The following is a 21,816-nucleotide window of genomic DNA, read 5'->3' on the forward strand; positions in this document are numbered from 1 at the left end:
ATTTTCATTAGGATCCTTCTGCTGTTAAAGATACTCCTTTCATCCCATCAATTTGGACAGATTCAAATTAAGATCTCACAAATGAAATGTCACGAGTATGAACCTACTCCCCATCCTGGTTTTCCTTCAAGCATAACTTTCAAGGAATCCCAAGATGAGAAATGTCTCTGTTGTTTTAATTAAGAAAATAAGGAACTGGGTGAGATGTTAAGATTTGTTTTGTTGTAGCTACACGTATTCAGATCCAGTCAGATATAGAGTGGGAGTTTGTAGAGTCAAAAGACAATGGCCCTGATATTTACAGGAGGGAGGAAAATTCAGAAATCCCAGGAATGCAGAGTTCTTGCTGAATTTAACAGCAGGATCTCATTATCATTGAGGGACGGTCCCTGGAAACCGGGAAAGGTCACAAGGCAGAAAGGGGGCAGGGGTCAGACTGGTAAATCGTGAGGGAGGGAAAGATCACTAGGGACAGGGTCAGACTGGCAGCCGGGAGGGGATAGGTCAAAGGGGAGACGCGGCAGATCGTGGGACAGCAGACTTAGGATTGCAGGTTTGGAGGGAGGGAGTGTTGGCCAATCACGGCAGCAATCAGCAGAAAGTTTGCTTGAGTGGTGGTGGGGTGGGGTGGCGGGGGCGCACTCCTGTTCCTCCTGGCTCACAGGCAGCACTATAAAAACCACTTCGCTGCTAGATCCGGCTGCTCCCCTCTCCATTTTGCTGCCGGGTTTCTCTGAACCCTGGAAAACATGGCCGGCCACCAGTAAATTTCAATCAGCCTCACAACTGCACTGTGGGAGCCTGATTTAAATACAGGTGCAGCGTCCAAAATCCAGAGTTCCGGAATCCACAATGTTCTAGAATCCGGACCGATCGGTGGCAGGGTCACCCGGAATCCGTAAAATGTTCCGGAATCCGGACCCGATAACCCTGCCGATCTCAGGGCCCTGCCGCTGCCCGACCTCGAGCCTTGCCCCACTGCCGCTGCCCTTACCTCGAGGCCTCCTCGCTGGCCCCCGCCGACGCAAACACCTCCTTGATGGGCCCTGGCCGGCCCGGCAACGACGTCCTCAGCGGGGCCAGTTCACCCGACGACCTCCTCGGTGGGGACCCGCCCGACAACCTCCTCGGCTGACCCCGGACGGTCCAAACAGCTCCTCGGCAGGCACCCCCACCCCACTTCTGACGTTCTGAAATCCGGAAATACCCGAACCTGGGCTCGAGTGTTTCCGGATTTGTGACGTCAGAAAGACGTTCCAAAGTCTGGAAAAACTCGGAATCCGGAACGGCCTCGATCCCGAGGGTTCCGGATTCGGGACACTGCACCTGTATTATAATGAGGTGTCCCGCTCTCAAGACACTCCACGCAACCCGCCGCAGTAAAAACGGCAAAGGCCGCATAATTGTTGGGTCACGTTTCGCAATTTTTAATTTTTAATACACACACGAACCCTCTTTCCCACCAATCAATATCATCCCGATGTTCTAAACAGACTACAGCATGTACTCCCCCTAAGTGTACAACTCCCCAACACGTTCACATGTATTAAAATAGAACTGACTATGGATCAGTGGGATGCATCAAAATAATGCATTTTGGGATGTCAAGAATAAGTTTACTGTTTAACTAGTTTTAAAAACCTCAATTAGACTAAATGTTACGAACTCCCTTGTGGAATTTAGCTTTTCTAGATGTCATTTTCTGTAGTGCGACTAGTTGTGCAAGAAGCGCCACTTTGCTCAAGTATATTGTGTAAGTTACATCAGAGCCTTATTTTAATAACAGCACCTTTCCTAGGAGTGTCCAGATATGCTCACACAGATGGGGGCATATTGGAGCCAGCAGCAGAGTCTGAATCTCAATGAACTGGAAGACCAGATCCTGGTGCATTCCTTCCACAGCAACTTCACGGTACTTGTCTTTTGCTGCCTGGAACACAAATTGCAAAATCATTAGTCAAAGCTCTGGGTGTGTGGCCCTTGGGGCTGCCATTAAATCAAACAGAAGAAAAATCTCTGGCAGGATGAATTATATATTTGCAGCGATGGAACATACCTGAAATTCAAAGAAGCCTGTTTTCAAAGCTTCCTTGAACATCATTTTCTCATAGTGCTGTTCTGTCTTCAGAATTCCAGCATTCATCTCACTAGAATAATACACTGAAGTAAGTAACTGAGCCACACATGCCCAGAAGCACTTTCTCAGGATTTAACAAATTACCAAAAAAGCATTCTCAGAGTGTGCACGGTTATCAACAATAGCCGTGGAAAGGCCATCTCGGTTGAAGCATGGAGTTGTAAAAATAATAAGGAATTAAAAAATAAATACCAGACATTGATCACAAGCTGAGTAAGAAAGAGGCGGACCATTCAGACAATCTTAGTTCACCCCCCCAGACTGCTCCTAAAGCCCCCCCCTAATTCAGCATCCAATGTTTCCAGAGCAGTTTTCACCTCCACACTTCCTGGAAATCTATTTCATATGTTCACTACTCTGTGTAAAGAAACTTTTCCTAACACCAGTTCTAAATCTAACTTTTACTAATTTGAATTAATGTCCCTTTTTTAACTCTCACTATTTAATTTAAAGTAATATGCTGCACTTATTCCATTCCCTTAACTATCCAATATACGTCTATAAGATCACCTCACAGTCAGCTCCTTTCCAGGCTGAAAAGCAGAAGTTTCTCCAGTAGTTTTGCATAACTCAAATATCTGACACGAGGGATCAGCTATGTGTCTCTCCCCTACATTGCCTCCACAGTGCTTGATTATCTTCCTTGTATCTCAGTTGTCAGGACTGTTCGCAGTCAGACCACAGCACTGTAGTTTAGTCACAATTCCTTTTCACTTGAGTTTTACTGTAAGCAATCACAGCAATATGCCCAGGCACGGCCATTTACCAGACCTTAGTCAGGGTGGTCCCTTTATATGTAAACTACCTATCACAATGTATCATATGTGCTGTATATCATGGAAGTTATGTATATTGCACTGAAACTGAAGACCTGCAAATATTCAAAAATGTTAGTCATAACAAATGCTACTACAGGATGACAGATCATTACCGATACATTTTAAAGATTGCTGCGAGTAATTAACATGGACATCTTCAAATACAACAAAGGCCGTGCAGTACCTGGCAAAGACTCGATCATTGAAAGTGTTGGCGGGCCCACTCCGAAGGCTCTTATGGTTTGCAATCATCTCCTTCACCCATTCCACCCAGGTGTAGAGACGCAGGATACCTGCATCAGCCATTGTTTCTACAAAGTTAGCATCTTCCACTGTATCGCCAGCGTCAGCAAGAGCAAGGCGCATTCCTGGGGACAACGTTGTGCCAAAGGAGTAAAGCATGTGGTTAGCTCATGAATACTCATCCTAACTGGTCAGGTGGTGTAAATAATCAGCCATAAAAACATAGAAAATAGGTGCAGGAGTAGGCCATTCGGCCCTTCGAGCCTGCACCACCATTCAATAAGATCATGGCTGATCATTCACCTCAGTACCCCTTTCCTGCTTTCTCTCCATATTGTCTGATAGAAGTAAAACATGGAAAAATACAATTTTCATCTAATCAGCCACAAGTCAAATACATCTAGTCTCCATTATTTAAAATTAAGATTAATACCTCCAGGTACCCCTGAGAGGTGAGGCACATATTCTTGCTCACAATTACCCATACAGTAGACTCCCAGTCTCGCTCGCCTCAACACCAACTGGTGGCATGAAGCAATGCCGAGCAGGGGTGAGGTGCTTTCTCAAAGAGGGAGTTAAGTTAAATAACCTACTCTTGCAAGCCTGCTAGCAGTTGGATTAAGATTCACATCAGAAGGGGAATTGGAAACAATTCAACTAGCCACCCATTCAATCAAGGAATGGTGTTGAAATAAAGTAACTTAAGTTGCATGGTTCTTATTCTTTGGAATAAGTTTCAACTTCAGCAAATGCATGTATTGGGGCAGTACAGAAAATTATTCTGGATTTCGTCCATTTTTTAAATCAGCATTAGCAATTCTTGAGTACAGGCCATCGGCATCCTCGATTTCCTTGATATAAAAATTATTAATACCTATGGCATTTTACTGCAGTTCTGATACCCCTTTGTGAAAAAAACTTCCCTTTTCATTCTTCGTGATAATTCTAAGTTTATGCTCCTGGTTATTGATTTGCCAAAAAAATCTTTTGCTACTTATCCTCTCAGAACTTTTCATAATTTTGTTAAACTCATCAGATTTTGCCCCCCAACCTTTCCTGTTCCAATGAGAGAAACCTCCAATTTCAAGAGCAGGTGAGTGGGACTAACTGGATTGTTCTTTGAAAGAGCCAACAGAGATGATGGGCCGAATGGCTTCCTTCTGTGTTGCATGATTCTATGACTCTTCGCTGTCCATGCTCCTTTTCATAGTTTTAATATTCTTCCTATTATGGGATTCCCAAAACTGCACATATTATTCCAACTGTGGCCTGACCAATGTTTTGTGTTTATTTAGCAAACTTCCATGTTTTTGTTTTCAATGTTCTTTTATGTAAAATCCCAAAATGTAGTTAGAAAGAAAGACTTGCATTGATTATGGCACCTTTCATGACCTCAGGACATCCCAAAAGTGCTTTACAGCAAATGAAGTACTTTTGAAGTGTAATCACTGTTGTAATGTAGAAAACACAGCAGCCAATTTGTGCACAGCAAGTTCCCACAAACAGCAATGAGATATATGACCAGATAATCTATTTTATTGAGGTTGGTTGAGGGATAAATATATGCCAGGACACTGTGGAGAATGCCCCTTCTCTTCTTCAAAATAGTTCCATGGGATTTTTTTACGACCATCTGAGGGAGCAGAGTGGGAGGTGGCTTGGTGTAATGTCTCATCCGAAAGGTAGAACCTCCGACAGTGCAGCATCCCCTCACTGTCGCATCAAAGTGCCTTAATTATGGATTTTTCTACCCACATTCTCACCTTTGAAGATCTATGTATCGGTAATGCTCAATCTCTGCTCCTGTTAAAAATCTGTCAAGTATACCATATCGGGTATACTTCCTTTCATTGTTCTTTTCCCCCTCAAAATCATTACTCTGCATTGAGTTGCATCAGTCGCCCATCTGTGCATTCCATGAACCTGCTTATATTACTGCAATGTGCTGAATGGATTATCAACTGGGAATTAATTGCAGATTATTTCTCAATTAGACCCTCATTAATGTCACAATATTCATCATTTTGTTAAAATGTTCTTACACCATTCGTGGCACCTTACTAGCCGATGTCTGCACAAATAGATTGCAGCCCGCAAATGCACCCATTGCCCTCTATGCAATCCCATGCAAGTAATCACTCTAACGGCAAGAGCTGCTCAAATGTGTCTGCCTTGTATAGAGAAGCTATTAATTCTAATGAACTAAACTCACTTGGAGGTAGGGGAGGGAAAGAAGGAAAGAGATTACTTACCATCTGTAGAGAATTTGTCCATAGCTTCAGTCAGAGTAAGGAAATTCCCTGTGGATTTAGACATCTAATGGAAAAAGAAAAATAGCAAAATAAGTTACTGAAGCAATATTCTAAAGTGAAATACATTAATACAGTATTCAAATACATGTCAATTCAATGGAAGTCACAATTCTAAATTGTGCTTTAACATAGCATAAAATATATTGTACCTTTTCCGAATTCAGTAGCAAGTGTCCATTTGCTCTTACAGCTTGAGGCCACTTCGTACTGCAATTTAAGAAAAAAGGTTAGTTCTATATAAAAATCTTTTAGTAGTTGTCTCCCCTCATATATACATATTTTCCTCCAAATTAGTGTTTTCTTTTCCCACACTAGCTTCTTTAATTAGGATAACAAGACTGTTAAATCCGCTAGCATCTCCACTAGCAACCCTCATCACCAGGAAAGATGTGGTACACGAAAAGACCCACTCAAAGACAACCCCATGTAGACTAGCGAATGTTTAAGCCTTCTCTACAAGCAGTGTGTAGGTTAAGCATCTCACATATTTCATAAGCAAATGTTATTACTAAATTATGTGATCTCACCTGTCTTTGGGCCACATGGCTACATGGTTATACAGATAGTAAGAGAGATGGTTTGGAACCAAGTCTTTCCCAGAGACTCGCAAATCCACTGGATACCAATATTCAAATTCCTTTTTCAGTTGGTCTAGACTCTGTTTAGGAATAAGAGTCTTTGGGAATGGAGCGTCCTTCAAAAAGATATAATCCCAAACTTCTCTGGTCATTTGTTCAGGTCTGAGGAAATAAATTTCAAATATAGATCAATGAAGTCTGTTATTGTGAAAGGAGTTTGTAATGAGTGCATTACAAAAATATAGGCACTGGAAATTGAATATTTTTCAAACCCTTGATGCTCATCATGAATTAATTTTGTGACTGTTGCAGACTCATTTCAGTCATAGCCAACAGGACCAAGGCTGAACTCAAAACTAGATTTCACAGGCAAAAGAACTCTGAATAGACACTGCACCTACTTCCTAAAAAGCTGACCTTTGGGAGGGAATCTGATTTATTAGCTACAGCTTGTGCTCCGTGGCAGTAAATGCAGATATAGTCCAAGTATTCTGGTAGAAAATGTTTCACTTTAGCTATGAAACTGCAACAATTGAATCTGTAATAGGAATGGATGGGTCCAGAAATATAGGAATCTAATGACAGAATTCACACTCCAGTTAGACTGCCTTGCCTTATTGAAAATGACCTATAATCAATATTATTAATAAAGAAAATGTAACTGATAATAGGATAGTCGGGAGCGAGCAAGTAACTCCACTGCTTCTGCATGGGCGGTAAGAGAAGGGATAACCAGCCGTGGATAACCAAGGAAATAAAGGAGTATCAAATTAAAAACCAATGCGTATAAGGTGGCCAAGGTTAGTGGGAAACTAGAAGATTGGGAAAATTTTAAACAACAGCAAAGAATTATTAAGAAAGCAATAAAGAAAGGAAAGATAGATTACGAAAGTAAACTTGCGCAAAACATAAAAACAGATAGTAAAAGCTTTTACCGATATATAAAACGGAAAAGAGTGGCTAATGTAAATGTTGGTCCCTTAGAAGATGAGAAGGGGGATTTAATAATGGAAAATGTGGAAATGGCTGAGACCTTAAACAATTATTTTGCTTCGGTCTTCACAGTGGAAGACACAAAAACCATGCCAAAAATTGCTAGTCATGGGAATGTGGGAAGGGAGGACCTTGAGATAATCACTGTCACTAGGGAGGTAGTGCTGGATAGGTTAATGGGACTCAAGGTAGACAAGTCCCCTGGTCCTGATGAAATGCATCCCAGGGTATTAAAAGAGATGGCGGAAGTTATAGCAGATGCATTCATTATAATCTACCAAAATTCTCTGGACTCTGGGGAGGTACCAGCGGATTGGAAAGCAGCTAATGTAATGCCTCTGTTTAAAAAAGGGGGCAGACAAAAGGCAGGTAACTATAGGCCGGTTAGTTTAACATCTGTAGTGGGGAAAATGCTTGAAGCTATCATTAAGGAAGAAATAACGGGACATCTAGATAGGAATAGTGCAATCAAGCAGACGCAACATGAATTCATGAAGGGGAAATCATGTTTAACTAATTTACTGGAATTCTTTGAGGATATAACGAGCATGGTGGATAGAGGTGTACCGATGGATGTGGTGTATTTAGATTTCCAAAAGGCATTCGATAAGGTGCCACACAAAAGGTTACTGCAGAAGATAAAGGTATGTGGAGTCAGAGGAAATGTATTAGCATGGACAGAGAATTGGCTGGCTAACAGAAAGCAGAGAGTCGGGATAAATGGGTCCTTTTCGGATTGGAAATCGGTGGTTAGTGGTGTGCCACAGGGATCGGTGCTGGGACCACAACTGTTTACAATATACATAGATGACCTGGAAGAGGGGACAGAGTGCAGTGTAACAAAATTTGCAGATGACACAAAGATTAGTGGGAAAGCGGGTTGTGTAGAGGACACAGAGAGGCTGCAAAGAGATTTAGATCGGTTAAGCGAATGGACTAAGGATTGGCAGATGGAATACAATGTCGGAAAATGTGAGGTCATCCATCTTGGGGGGGGGAAAAAAACAGTAAAAGGGAATATTAGTTGAATGGGGAGAAATTACAACATACTGCGGTGCAGAGGGACCTGGGGTCCTTGTGCATGAATCCCAAAAAGTTAGTTTGCAGGTGCAGCAGGTAATCAGGAAGGCGAATTGAATGTTGGCCTTCATTGCGAGAGGGATGGAGTACAAAAGCAGGGAGGTCCTGCTGCAACTGTACAGGGTATTGGTGAGGCCGCACCTGGAGTACTGCGTGCAGTTTTGTTCACCTTACTTAAGGAAGGATATACTAGCTTTGGAGGGGGTACAGAGACGATTCACTAGGCTGATTCCGGAGATGAGGGGGTTACCTTATGATGATAGATTGAGTAGACTGGGTCTTTACTCGTTGGTGTTCAGAAGGATGAGGGGCGATCTTATAGAAACATTTAAAATAATGAAAGGGATAGACAAGATAGAGAGATTGTTTCCACTGGTCGGGGAGACTAGAACTAGGGGGCACAGCCTCAAAATACAGGGGAACCAATTTCAAACCGAGTTGAGAAGGAATTTCTTCTCCCAGGGGGTTGTGAATCTGTGGAATTCTCTGCCTAGGGAATCAGTTGAGACTAGCGCATTGAATGTATTCAAATCACAGATAGATAGATTTTTAACCAATAAGGGAATTAAAGGTTATGGGGAGCGGGCGGGTAAGTGGAGCTGAGTCCACTGCCAGATCAGCCATGATCTTGTTGAATGGCGGAGCAGGTTCGAGGGGCTAGATGGCCTACTCCTGTTTCTAATTCTTATGTTCTTATGTTACCGCAACTACACTTTCCAATCTATATGGTAGACTTTAGTTCAATCTTAAAAGGTGACATACTTAGGCAGCCTTTAAATTAATTATTTTGAGAGTATATCCGCATCATCACTAAGACCTCCTATTTCCATCTCCAGAATATTGTTTGACTCCGTTCCGCCTCAGCTCATCTGCTGCTGAAAACCTCATCCATGCCTTTGATACCTCCAGACTTGACTATTCCAATGCCTCTCACATTCTACCCTACATAAACTTGAGGTTGTTCAAAATTCTGCTGCCCGTGTACTAACTCGCATCAAGTCCCGCTCACCCATCACCCTGTGCTTGCTGACCTACATTGACTCCCGGTTAAGCAACGCCTTGATTTTACAATTCTCATCCTGGTTTTCAAATCCCTCCATTCTCTCACCCCTCCCTATCTCTAATCTCCTCCAGCCTTACAAACCCACGCTCCTATTATTCTGGCCTCTTGAGCATCCCCGATTTTAATCGTTCCACCATTGGAGGCCGTGCTGCCAAGGCCCTAAGCTCTGGAATTCCCTTCCTAAACCTCTCTACCCTCCTTTAAGACACTGATTAAAACCTACCTATTTGACCAAGCTTTTGGTCACCTGTCCCAATATCTCCTTATGTGGCTCGGTGTCAAATTTTGTTTTAGAATACTCCTGTGAAGCGCCTTGGAAGGTTTTACTACATTAAAGGCTATATAAATACAAGTTGTTGTTGTTGTTGCAGAAGATGTTATTCCTGTTGTCAGTTTATTGATAAATCTTTACACTTACTATGCACACAGAATCAGTCACCACTACTAATTGATATTTTGATTACCATACATCATTGTGAGCAATAACTTGCATTACAAAGTAAAATTGTTGCTCCTTACACTTGTTTTAAGAATTCCTATTCCCACCTGATGCCCAGTGGGCCAGACTTTTGACCATTCAGAGTTCCCCCATGTAGTAGGTGAGCCACTGTGTAGTAAGCCATGTAAATTGTGGAATCAGAGAGAGACTCGATCAGCCATTTGTCATCCCATGGCAAACGAGAACCTGAAAGAATAAATGTACAATTGATTGAAAAGCTGTCAAACAATTTGCAATGTTATGGCACTCCTTAATTACCGCAAGACATTGAAACACTGTGCACTGAGGAGGAAAATGTGGTGAAGGCTCAGCAGGATGGGATAAAGTGAAAATGGACAGGTGGGGCTGAGGGCACAATCAACGAGATGGGTCTCGAGAGCTTTTGAAAGCGGGGTGGGAGCGGTAAAGATGGAAAAGGTTCTAGCGAGGGAGTTGCAGAAGACGGGTTGCAACTTAGAAAGAATATCCATCAATGGTGGTGTGGGATGAGCAGGACGCAAAGAGTAGCCAACACCTTCAAATGGAGGTGTATTGGCCATGTGAGGCTGGACGAGATTACTGAGGTGGAGTACGGCAATTTGACGGATTTGAAAGCGAAGGTGAGAATCTTGATGCCTATGATCCTGAAGTGTGCCAGCTTGGCTCAGTTGGTAGCCCTCTCGTCCCAATTAATTTTACCAAAATTTAGGTACATTTTTCAGCTTCGCTAACCCAAATATAGCAGAGAACATACATCAGCTTTCAGTTCACAAGAGACTGAACATTTACAGAAACTGTTGTTAAGCTGTTGACACAAGGAAAAGGTGTAAATAGAACTGATGCCACCCTCGGTCAAATGCTGCCTTGATGTCAAAGGCAGTCACTCTCATCTCATCTCTGGAATTCAGCTCTCTTGCCCATTTTGGACAAAGGCTGTAATGAGGTCTGGAGCCAAGTGGTACTGGCGGAACCAAAACTGGGCATCGGTGAGCAGGTTATTGGTGAGTAAGTGCCGCTTGATAGCACTGTCGATGACACCTTCCATCACTTTGGTGACAATTGGGAGTAGACTGATGGGGCGGTAACTGACTGGATTCAATTTGTCCTGCTTTTTGTGGATAGGACATACCTGGGAAGTTTTTCACATTGTCGGGTAGATGCCAGTGTTGTAACTGTATTGGATCAGCTTGGCTAGAGGCGCGGGTAGTTCTGGAAGGCAAGTTTTCAGCACGACAGCCTGGATATTGCCGGGGCCCATAGCCTTAGCTGTATCCAGTGGGGCCATGTGATGGTGAGGACGTCAGGAGGAGGCCAATATGGATCATCCGCTAGGCACTTCTGGCTGAAGATGGTTGCAAACACTTCAGCCTTGTCTTTTGCACTCACGTGCGGGGTTCTGCCATCATTGAGAGTGGGGGTATTCATGGAGCCTCTTTCTCCCATTAGTTGTGTAATTGTCCACCACCATTCACGACTGGATGTGGCAGGACTGCAGAGCTTTGATCTGATCCGTTGATTGTGGGAGCGCTTAGCTCGGTTTATAACATGCTGCTTTTGCTGTTTAACATGCAGGTAGTCCTGAGTTGCAGCTTCCCCAGGTTGACGCCTCGTTTTTAGGTACACCTGGTGCTACTCCTGGCATGCTCTTCTGCGCTCTTCATTGAATTAGGGTTGGTCCACTGGCTTGATGGTAATGATAGAATGAGGGATATGCCAGCCATGAGGTTACAGATTGTGGAGGAGTACAATTCTGCTGCTGCTAATGACCAACAGCATCTCATGGATGTCCAGTTTTGAGCAGCTAGGTCTGTTCTGAATCTATCCCATTTAGCATGGTGGTAGTGCCACACAACACGCTGGAGGGTGTACTCAGTGTGAAGACTCCATAAGACTGTGCGATGGTCACTGCTACCAAATGCTGTCATGGACAGATGCATCCGCGACAGGTAGATTGGTGAGAACGAGGTCAAGTAGGTTTTTCCCTTGTGTTGGTTCTCTCACCACCTACTGCAGGCCCAGTCTGGCAACTATGTCCTTCAGGACTCTGCCAGCGTGGTCAGTAATGATGCCACTGAGTCACTCTTGGTGATGAACATTGAAGTCCCCCACCCAGTGTACATTGTGTGCCCTTGCTATCCTCAGTGCTTCTTCCAAGTGGTGCTCAACATGGAGGAGTACTGATTCATCAGCTGAGGGAGGGCAGTAGGTGGTAATCAGCAGATTTCCTTGCCCATGCTGGACCTGAAGCCATTAGACTTCGTGGGTCCGGAGTCAATGTTGAGGACTCTCAGGGCCACTCCCTCCCGATTGAATACCACTGCACTGCCACTTATGGTGGTTCTGTCCTGCCAGTGGGTCAGGACATACCCAGGAGTGGTAATGGAGGATTCTGCGACATTGGCTGAAAGGTATGATTCTGTGAGTATGACTATATCAGGCTGTTGCTTGACAAGTCTATGTAACAGCTCTCCCAATTTTGACACATGTCCCCGGATGTTAGTGAGGATTTTGCAGGGTCGACTGGGCTGGGTGTGCCGTTGTCATGTCCGAAGTCAGTGCCGAGGTTGATGCCTGCCAGGTGGTCTGTCCGGTTTTATTCTTGCTGTTTTCTGTAGCAGTTTGTTACAATTGAGAGGCTTGATAGGCCATTTCAGAGGGCAGTTAAGAGTCAACCACATTGCTGTGGATCTAGAGTCACATCTGGGTCAACCCAGGTAAGAACAGCAGATTTCCTTCCCTGAAGGACATTAGTGAATCAGATGGGTTTTTATGACAATCTGATAGTTTCATGATCATCATTACTGATACGAGCTTTTTATTCCCGATTTAATTAATTAACTGAATTTAAATTCCCCAGCTGCCATGGTGGGATTTGAACTTGTGTTTCTGGATTATTAGTGCAGGCCTCTGTATTACGATATAAACCTCAATATTTAGAATGTCAGATTGGGTATTATCCAGTATGTGATGCACTGTTTATTTAATGTTCAACTTTAAGGACAAAAAAAAAAATTCTGTATATATTCATGGTACTTGTGCCCCTAATCGGTTACACTAACCTAGCCCATATGTTCTTGAGCAGGCATGATCCTGCAGCCAGTCAAGGCTAGCTTCAAAATTCCTCCTGGTCTCCTCACAGAATCTGAAAAATAAATAAAAATATTATTTCTGCAGTTTCTCTTTTGAACTTATTAATCATAACAGGATATTTTACTACATTAAAGGTGCTATACACATACAAATCATTGTTGTTATAGTAGTCAGTAACTGTATTAACACTGGTACCTTTCTTGATATTAAGGGAATCAAGGGATATGGGAATAGAGGTAGATGATCAGCAATGATCTTACTGAATAGCAGAGCAGTCTCTAAGGGCTCAATAGCCTACTCCTGTTCCTATTATGTTCTTATCTCGGTTACTACAATATCATTTGCTCCAGGTAACATGCAGATTCCTTGAATGCTGGAGACTTGATCTCAGTATAAATCCAGTAATCCAGTACAATCTTCTGTCTAAATTCACGATATTGCACATTTATAAAAGCTGACAATTAAAAAAAATCCTTTGTGAACAAGTGTTCAGTGCCAAAGCATTGTGCCACAGTGATAAGGTGCTGGCCTGCACCCACAATTTTCTCATGTGGCGAGCTCCTGATCTCACAGAAAGGGTGGAAAACTCCAAACCAAGTTAGCTCCCAGGGTCCCTCTCGTGTAACTCCTTTCAGCTGTCTGATCAACAGCTTTGGTAGACACCAGCAAAGGAACCAATTTGTGGCTAGGGATACAATTTATCCCTTTTTATTGCAAGGGGGATGGTGTTTAAAAGTAGGGAAGTCCTGCTACAACTGTATAGGGCGTTGGTAAGACCACACCTGAAGTACTGCGTATAGATTTGGTCTCCTTATTTAAGGAGGGATATAGTTGCATTGGTGGCAGTTCAGAGAAGGTTCACGAGGTTGATTCCTGAGATGGAGTCCTATGAAGAAAGGTTGAGCAGGTTGGGCCTATACTCATTGGGAGTTTAGAAGACTGAGAGGTGATCTTATTGAAGTATGTAAGATTCTGAGGGGGCTGGACATGGTAGATGCAAAGAGAATGTTTCCTCTCGTGGGGGAATCTAGAACTCGGGGACATAGTTTAAGAATAAGGGGTCGCCCATTTAAAACGGAAATAAGGAAGAATTTCTTCTCTTAGAAGGTCGTGAATCTTTAGAATTCTCTACCCCCGAGAGCTATAGAGGCTGGGGCATTGAATATATTGAAGGCGGAGATAGACATATTTTTGAACGATAAGGGAATAAAGGGTTATGGGGAGCGGGCAGGGAAGTGGAGTTGAGGCCAGGATCAGATCAGCCATGATCTTATTGAATGGCGGAGCAGGTTCAAGGGGCCAAATGGCCTACTGCTACTCCTATTTCTTATGTTCTTATGATACAATAGAATATTTGAAACTTGATGGGCGGGGGGAATAAGTTAAGAAAAATATTTTCCAATTTTCTAAATGAACCATGATTTGACCTTGAAATGTAATCAAACACTGGCTGGGACCATGTAGCAGAGAACCTGCCACAGATTAGTTGAAAACCTAGATTCCAGATGATGATCTTCCATGTGAAGAGTTTTCATCCCAGTTCCATCATAAGTAACATGAATTAGCCAGGCACTTCCAGACATTGGGACAGAAAACTTGCGGAAGTCACTCCATAGGTTATTCTCAAGCACACTGAAGTAGTGAACAGAGCTGCATTGGAACTAGGTTAACTAATTGCTGTTAGTTCAAAGTACAAGGCATGACCAGAGGAGCCCTCAAAAGGGAGGAGGAAAGGAGTGAATGGAAAAAATAAGTTAATTGAATGTCACGTACGTTTCTAGCGTTGACAGGCAACCTATAGCCTGTTTCTTCCAAATTTCTTCACCATAATCCAGGTACCTATATTGAAAATGAAAGTGATAAATTGAATAAAATGGAAGCAATTAATATCTGGAATAGTCTTCTGGGTAGAGTAATGGAGACAAAAACATTCAAGAAGCAGTTATATGCTGTGATGGGGAGGAAGAGATTGTAGCTGCCTGTGGAAGGAAGTGTGAGATGGACTGAATGGCCTCCTTCATCTGTACTTAACTTTATGAATCCATATGCCAAATACTTAATTTATCAATTGTGAGTTGCACAATGTTCAATGGAGAAAATAAAAGTCAATTTGCTATTTGGATGCAGAGATAAGAAAATAATTCAGGGTTCCCACTCCTGATCATTACCCAATGACTGCTACTGGAAAGTGCACAAGTCAATGTTGGGTTACAGAAAGAAAGATTCAGCTGGGATGTTCACCATGTTTGAATACTCCCCAGTCACTCAGTCATTAAACAGCAAACATGAAGGCTACTTAGTGAGGTATCAAAGGGCTTCTGTCATCTGTGCATTCATTCAAATGTTGTCGGGGTTTTTTTTGGGGGGGTGGGGGGTGGGGGGGGGCGGGAGGGGTGGGGGGGAGAGGGCGCGGGGGTGATGGGGAAGTTAAAAAATTGAAAATAAAAACTCACCACTGGTCACACAGAGCTACAACACACTCATCAGCAGACCTGGATATAACTTGCTTCTCAGGTTCCATGTAGATCACAGCTTCTCCCTAGGAGAGTTATTAGAAATTTGTTTTTAGTTGCGGTACTCTGGTGTACTATGGTCTGTGTTCATTTTAGTTCAATTCTCTTCCCTTGCATCTCCTGGATCCTGGACACTTGCAGTTATGAAAACGCTGGACATCTCCATGGCTTCCACCAATGCCATTATTCAGTCAGCAAGTGGGGAGCGTGAATAGTGACCAAGGTACACGCCATTACCAACTTGGCATGTTGCATTCCATGCAAACCTAAATCAAAGAGGAAGCTCAAGCATGAAAGCCAAACACAGCTACCAGTTTAACCCGATATCTTAGCACGTGATGCAGCACAGCAATTCAATGCAACAAGCTATCTACACAACAGTCATAACATTTTAATGTTTCAATCAGAATTTTTAACCTGCACTGTGTTGTTTTAACACGTCACTGAAAAAAATCAAAGACAACACTTACACTGTCGACCATTTTTCGTTGAATTGGTTTCTTGACTTCTTGCACCTTCTGCCCTTTGTATCCATCCACGAGCATTACCTACACGAGAGAAAGATTTGTGAATATTCAACCAAATGTCAGCGGCCTAGTTGGCAACAGGCTTGCCTTGAAGTCAGATGATTGAGACTTCAAGTCCCACTTGAGGGCTTGATACCTAATCTAGGCAGTCACTTCACTGTAGAGCGTAATTACAGTAAGACAGGTCTACATAGACAATTTCCATTATAAATGTGGATATAGGAATTCATAATAGAAATACAAAAACGAGGACAGAATTTTTTTTACTTTAAAGTAAAGGTTGGATTACACCAACATGCCATGGTCCGATTATCCCTGCCCTGAAACTGCACTTCACCTCATGATTACTTTTGCTCTCAAATCTTTATGTGCAATTCCACGGGAGATCAACTGTTACATTTATAAAATGAAATAATTAACATTTTTCTTTTTGATCACCTTTTTTCTGCACAAGAACTTAAATACATTACCTACCCCCTCATAAAAGCCTTTCAGGTAAACTCGCTCTTTGGCCTCCATAAGCTTTTCCCGGTCGTTCTGGCTTTGAATCTTCAATTCGTCGCACACAGTTGGTGCAGAGAGGTTTCCATACCCAGGAATTTCGATGATAGGAATCTAACAAACAAGAAAGTACATTATTAAAATTCACCAGTGAAGCTTTAATACTCTCTGAGCCTACTCATCAATGCAATAATGAAGAGAATCTCAATTCACATTTCTGCCATCGACCTGCTCTTTCAAAGCTCATGAAGACCTCTAGTGACAGGCTTAGTTACTTCAATATTGAAACCCTGTTATATACTCAAGGAAATTAATGCATTTTTAATTGATTTCCAGACCATGTCCAGCAGGTTAAATAGTTATCTGGATAACCAATATATATTTATTTATGTCTCAGAGGGGTTAGGTCTGCAAGGGGAGCAGGAGTCGAGCAGATTTGTTTTACTTTTCCAAGAATAAATTTCATTTTTTAAATAATATAATGTGGATTATACCTTCACATGCTGGGAACTTATTAGGTAATCAAAATAGACCAATCGGAAACTAAACGTCAGACTAAGTAGGGGAGTTGCTCAATGATCTGCTGAGATTTGGGGATATTCCCCTCCATTACAGTGGATAATAGAAATTCTGCTGTAATAATAACTAAAAATATTAATGTTTCAAATAAGAATCAGTGTTAAGAAAGACAGGTTCAATTCAGGTCTAAAAATGTGTACATACAGTTCAGTTTGAGCATACTCACTGGTTCAAAGGGTAGGACCATTTCATCAGTAATTTCATACTTCTCCCTCAGTGCCTAAAGAAACAAAAGTGCTTTTATTCTTTCAAAAATCAGGACACAATCATAGAATCATAGAAGTTTACAGCACGGAAGGAGGCCATTTCGGCCCATTGAGTCCGTGCCAGCCAACAAGAGGCTATCCAGCCTAATCCCACTTTCTAGCTCTAGGTCCGTAACCCTTTAGGTTATGGCACTTCAAGTGCACATCCAAGTACTTTTTAAATGTGGTAAGGGTTTCTGCCTCTACCACCCTTTCAGGCAGTGAGTTCCAGACCTCCCACAACCTCTGCGTGAAGAAATTTCCCCTCAAATCCCCTCTAGAGCTTCTACCAATTACTTTAAATTTATGCCCACTGGTTGTTGACCCCTCTACTAAGGGAAATAGGTCCTTTCTATCCACTATATCTCGGCCCCTCATAATTTTATACACCTCAATGAGGTCTCCCCTCAGCCTCCTCTGTTCCAAGGAAAACAAACACAATGGTGCCAGCATTTTGGATGCCATGGGTACAGACTTGTCAGATTAGCCAACACATCCACACAAAACACTGGCCTACACTAGAAGCAACATAAAGCATGCCAACTGCCTGATCAAAAATGTCAATGCTGGAGTTGCATACAAGCTACACCGGGTAAGGATGGCAGGATTCCTTCCCTAAAGGACATTAGTGAACCATTTGGGTTTTTACAACAACCCAACAGTTTCCCGGTCACTCACTATAACTGCTACCAGCTCTTTTTAAAATTATAAACTGACTTAAAATCCTCAAACTGTCGTGGTGGAATTCAAATTTACATTCTCTGGATTATTAGTCCAGGCCTTGAGATTACTAGTGTAATAACACAACCACTACACTACCCAACTGCTCGGGAAGAGAAAAATCAGCCTGGATACCTTGTCCTGATCGTTATTGAGCAACTCCTGCTAAAAGTTTGAGAATGTCAGTGAGGATGGGATTAGCTTCAGCTCTGATCTCTCCCCACTCCCAAAGATTGCAGTGCAATAACTTGCCAGCAACTCACTGTTGAAGCCAACCGTATGAACAGGACTATCAGAAGTCGGCAGGTTCAAATGTTTCTCTAAAGTGCAGATTCCCTCCTGAGACCCCAGCATTCCAAGTACAGCACTCCAATCTAATCACGGACCATACTTAGCTTTATCTCAGGCCATAGTCACAACGTTCACGAACTCTTCACTGCACTGCCCCAAACTCTCAGCAGCTAACTCCAGTCACAAGCTATATTTAGTTGTAAAAAGACTCAAAGGACTTCCAAAAAAATATTCACTTCAATTTCCATGGTTAAAGCTCTGCACATGAATAACAACCACTTGCTGAAGTACCAGAGGTTTTACGATGCCTACGGAACTGCGAGCTAGCAAGGAGTCAATGCCTTCAGCACAGGAAGAAAGATAGTTGACGAGAAAAAAAAAAAAAAGTAGAACTTGTACCTTCTTTTTCTTGAGGTCACGGAGAGCTGCAATATCATCTGGAGCATCAGAAGGAACACTGGTGACGATGCCAGTGCCTATTGAATGGGTTAAAAAAAATTGCATTTGAACAAAAACGCAAGCCCTTTCAATTACTCCTATTGCTTAAACTTACACTTAAGAAATAAGTCCTGAACCAAACTGTTTTTGTAGACCAACTACAGGCACAAAACATGGAATACCTTTGTCTTCTTTGATAGTGAGCATAGGGAGGGCATAGATAATCTTGTAGGGTGTCAAGGGAGCGCTCAGTGATGCACCAAGTATGTCCTAGAGAAAAATGTAAAAAATGATTAAAAAATGTAAACAACCAGAAAAAAATAAACAGACCATTTTTTTCGCCAAGATTAGCTGGTGCCCAGAATTTAATATTTGAGTGCATCGAGAACATGGCAAGAGTCCAGAGGCCCATACAATCATTGCTACTCAAGAAGTATTTACCTCTCCAATAAGCTTCAATACCAGAGGCACTTCTCCATTCTCTCTAGTAAACCCCTGGAAGGACATGTTCCTTGCTGCTCGCTGAGTACTGATGAAAATGTCCCCGTTCACCGTTTCAAAGGCAATATACTTCATGTCAGGATGAGCCCAGCAGTTAGTTTGTCCAAACATTGTCTCTGGCCTCAGAGTAGCAGCCACCAGAAAGATGTTTCGTCCTTTAAGACCGCTGCAAATAAGAAAATAAGACTGATTACTGTGAATCACAACTAATGTTAACTCTTTCAGCATGTATAAAGCTGCATTCTGTTTATTCTTAATTCAACAACTCTAAATTTCAGACCAATTTCATACAACGCTCTTTAACTATCACTGGGGCCGAAATTCAGGGCCACCATAAAGCTGTCGGACCTATCTTTTTTTTGAAGTTTTTCCCGCCCGGAGCGTTGAGGCGGCCCTTGGATTGGTTTTCAGCACTTAGAAGATTTTTTTTTAACGTTGAACCGGAAGTCGGTCATAGTGGGGGCGGAGATGCAGCGGTAAGTCAGGCTGAGGGGTGGACGTTGGGGCGGGATCGAGACTCTGCCACTGACACAGCGCGTGAGTGTCACCACGCTCTCTCCCCTCCGTTAAGGGGGAGAGAATCGGGCATTTTTTTTTTATCTTCGGCCACTGAGCCACCAGGGAGGGTTTTGGCCGGGCCAGCAGGGACTTCTGGTGCCCGGCACGGTAGTCCTGCCCCGGCCGCGAAATTGCGGTTACCGCCCCTCAGAGGAAGTAGAGAGCAATTCTACTGCGCTCCACTTCCGCTTGGGACAGATTCCGTATTGGGTTGTGATTGGCAGCGCTATGCCAATGCTCCGCACAGTGCTGACGCGTTTCAATGTCCCTCCCCCTTCAGTTAAAAGGGAGGGCCGCTGTGCACTCTGCTGGGCTTCTGATGGCCTCCACAAGGTCACCAGGGTGACATAGTGCCGAGGCCACAGCCTTGTACCCAAAACAGAGTGCCGGGCTGCACGATGGCCACCCACACCACAGAGCAAGAAGTTGGGCTGATCGGTGAGTTGGCCAAACAGGCAGGATGCGTGGGTCATTCCCGACCTCCCCATTAACTTCCTCCCCGCGAGCGGATGTCGGCCCGGTTCACGACCGGCGAGGTTGGTGCTGACACCACTCGCAGCAGCCTCGCAGGGCAATATCCACCAGAGGTGGAATGGGGTCAGCACGCGGCCAGGCGCACTACTATGGCAGCGCCTCCGCTAACTCCTGCACAATTTTGCGGGAGGAGGTAGTTCCCCCCGCCCCTCCTCCCGGGCGAGATATCACTGGAGCCCCGTTAGCGGCCAGGTGCAAACAAAGCAAATTTCTCCTCCTTGATCTCCTGCATTTGTCAGTGGCACTCTATCGCTGCCCAAATGCTTGCTGTGGCAATTCATTCTCAATTTTCCTCTCTTACTAGCTCCTTTCAAGCATATTCAGAATTATTCTATGAACGGTACATTATTTTTATTGCTATTAAAATGAAGTTCAATCGCAGAAGCTTGGTTCCTGAGATGGGGGCTTGAATTCTCAAGAGACTGATGAGCTACATTGTTATTGGCTGATTCACAAGTGAAGACTCTACCTTAGTTTTGTTGGATAAGGTGCAAGGATCTTCATTTTGATTAATGTATATTCCTGAGGACCCACACCCTGCAACACAACCACACAAAACATGAGGCAGAAATAACACAGCTCAAAGGATGCATAGTTTGTTGGGTTTCTTACGAGTCTCACTACACTAGTCACGCTAGGGAAAGAAGCGACACACCAGTCACATCAATTCACACACATAAATTCTAATGGCATCTACAATCCAAACTTAGCAAAATTTCTCAAGGAAACCTAACAGGAGAACAAGATATATGAAGCAATTGGTTTTGGTGAAGAAGAGCCGGTTTCAATCACATTTCTAATAAGCTGGTCAATATATTTGAATATCTTGTTATGGAAGACTGGTAATCACAAGTTGCTTCTAGCTGCAGAAAAAACATAGTACGGTTTTGGTATGCAAAAGGTCATTTTGAAAGGAATTAGTTCCAAGAAGCATTTCCTGGAACATCATTTGGGTAGGAGAGACAGACAGGCTGGGAAGATGTATTTGAATCATACTGTAAGCGACAGCTGTATACAAATGGATAATCATTGTTTTGAATTATTCGGAACACAAAAAAAACACTTGGGTCAGGTCTGTTGGCGGACAGGGGGAGTGAGGGGAAACTAGCCCATAATTCATTGTAATTGATGGACAAATTTGTAAGCAACAACTGCATGATGTGCAACCTTTACCCAACTTAGAAGTCATTCTGAAGCCATCATACATAGTGACAGGCCAGGAATTCTGTAGCGGCTGAGCAGCCAACCACCACATACAAGGGAGCTGAAATTCAGGTGCACCCAAAAGCAGCGCACCTGATTATTTAAACTGGTACTCACCACGAGAACTCTTGGTGTGGTGAGTAGATCCATTTTCAGGACTTTGAATTTTTTTCAAAGTCCTACAGGAGATGGATCATAATGGGGGAGGGCCTGAAGACTCAAAGCCAAGCTGACTGGCTGAAAATGGGTCGGTGAGGCTGTCCACCACTGTCAATCAACATGGTGACATCACAGCGCATGTGCATCGCAATGCTCTCTCCCCTCCATTAAAGGGGAGAGATTGGATCATTTTTTTAAAAACTTTGGCCACTGGACCACCAGGGAGGGTTTCAGCTGAGCCAGTAGCCTGGCACC

At 43.2% G+C, this 21,816-nt stretch overlaps 1 protein-coding gene across 2 annotated transcripts in view; it reads right to left on the reverse strand.

Moving 5' to 3' along the window:
• The window catches only part of lars1b (leucyl-tRNA synthetase 1b), a 65,831-nt gene that overhangs the window by 13,888 nt on the left and 30,127 nt on the right, over positions 1–21,816 (reverse strand). For both annotated transcript variants that reach the window (XM_070878085.1, XM_070878086.1), the window contains 17 exons: positions 20,669–20,736; positions 19,048–19,273; positions 18,789–18,876; positions 18,568–18,644; positions 17,079–17,132; positions 16,307–16,447; positions 15,776–15,853; positions 15,246–15,331; positions 14,566–14,631; positions 12,762–12,844; positions 9,771–9,909; positions 6,038–6,250; positions 5,660–5,717; positions 5,451–5,514; positions 3,140–3,323; positions 2,057–2,147; positions 1,790–1,930 (listed from right to left, as the gene is read on the reverse strand). In XM_070878085.1, coding sequence (XP_070734186.1) covers positions 1,790–1,930; positions 2,057–2,147; positions 3,140–3,323; positions 5,451–5,514; positions 5,660–5,717; positions 6,038–6,250; positions 9,771–9,909; positions 12,762–12,844; positions 14,566–14,631; positions 15,246–15,331; positions 15,776–15,853; positions 16,307–16,447; positions 17,079–17,132; positions 18,568–18,644; positions 18,789–18,876; positions 19,048–19,273; positions 20,669–20,736 — 1,857 coding nt within the window. The remainder of the gene's footprint in view (positions 1–1,789; positions 1,931–2,056; positions 2,148–3,139; positions 3,324–5,450; positions 5,515–5,659; positions 5,718–6,037; positions 6,251–9,770; positions 9,910–12,761; positions 12,845–14,565; positions 14,632–15,245; positions 15,332–15,775; positions 15,854–16,306; positions 16,448–17,078; positions 17,133–18,567; positions 18,645–18,788; positions 18,877–19,047; positions 19,274–20,668; positions 20,737–21,816) is intronic.

The sequence above is a fragment of the Pristiophorus japonicus genome, chromosome 4 (assembly GCF_044704955.1).
Source record: "Pristiophorus japonicus isolate sPriJap1 chromosome 4, sPriJap1.hap1, whole genome shotgun sequence".
NCBI lineage: Eukaryota > Metazoa > Chordata > Chondrichthyes > Pristiophoridae > Pristiophorus > Pristiophorus japonicus.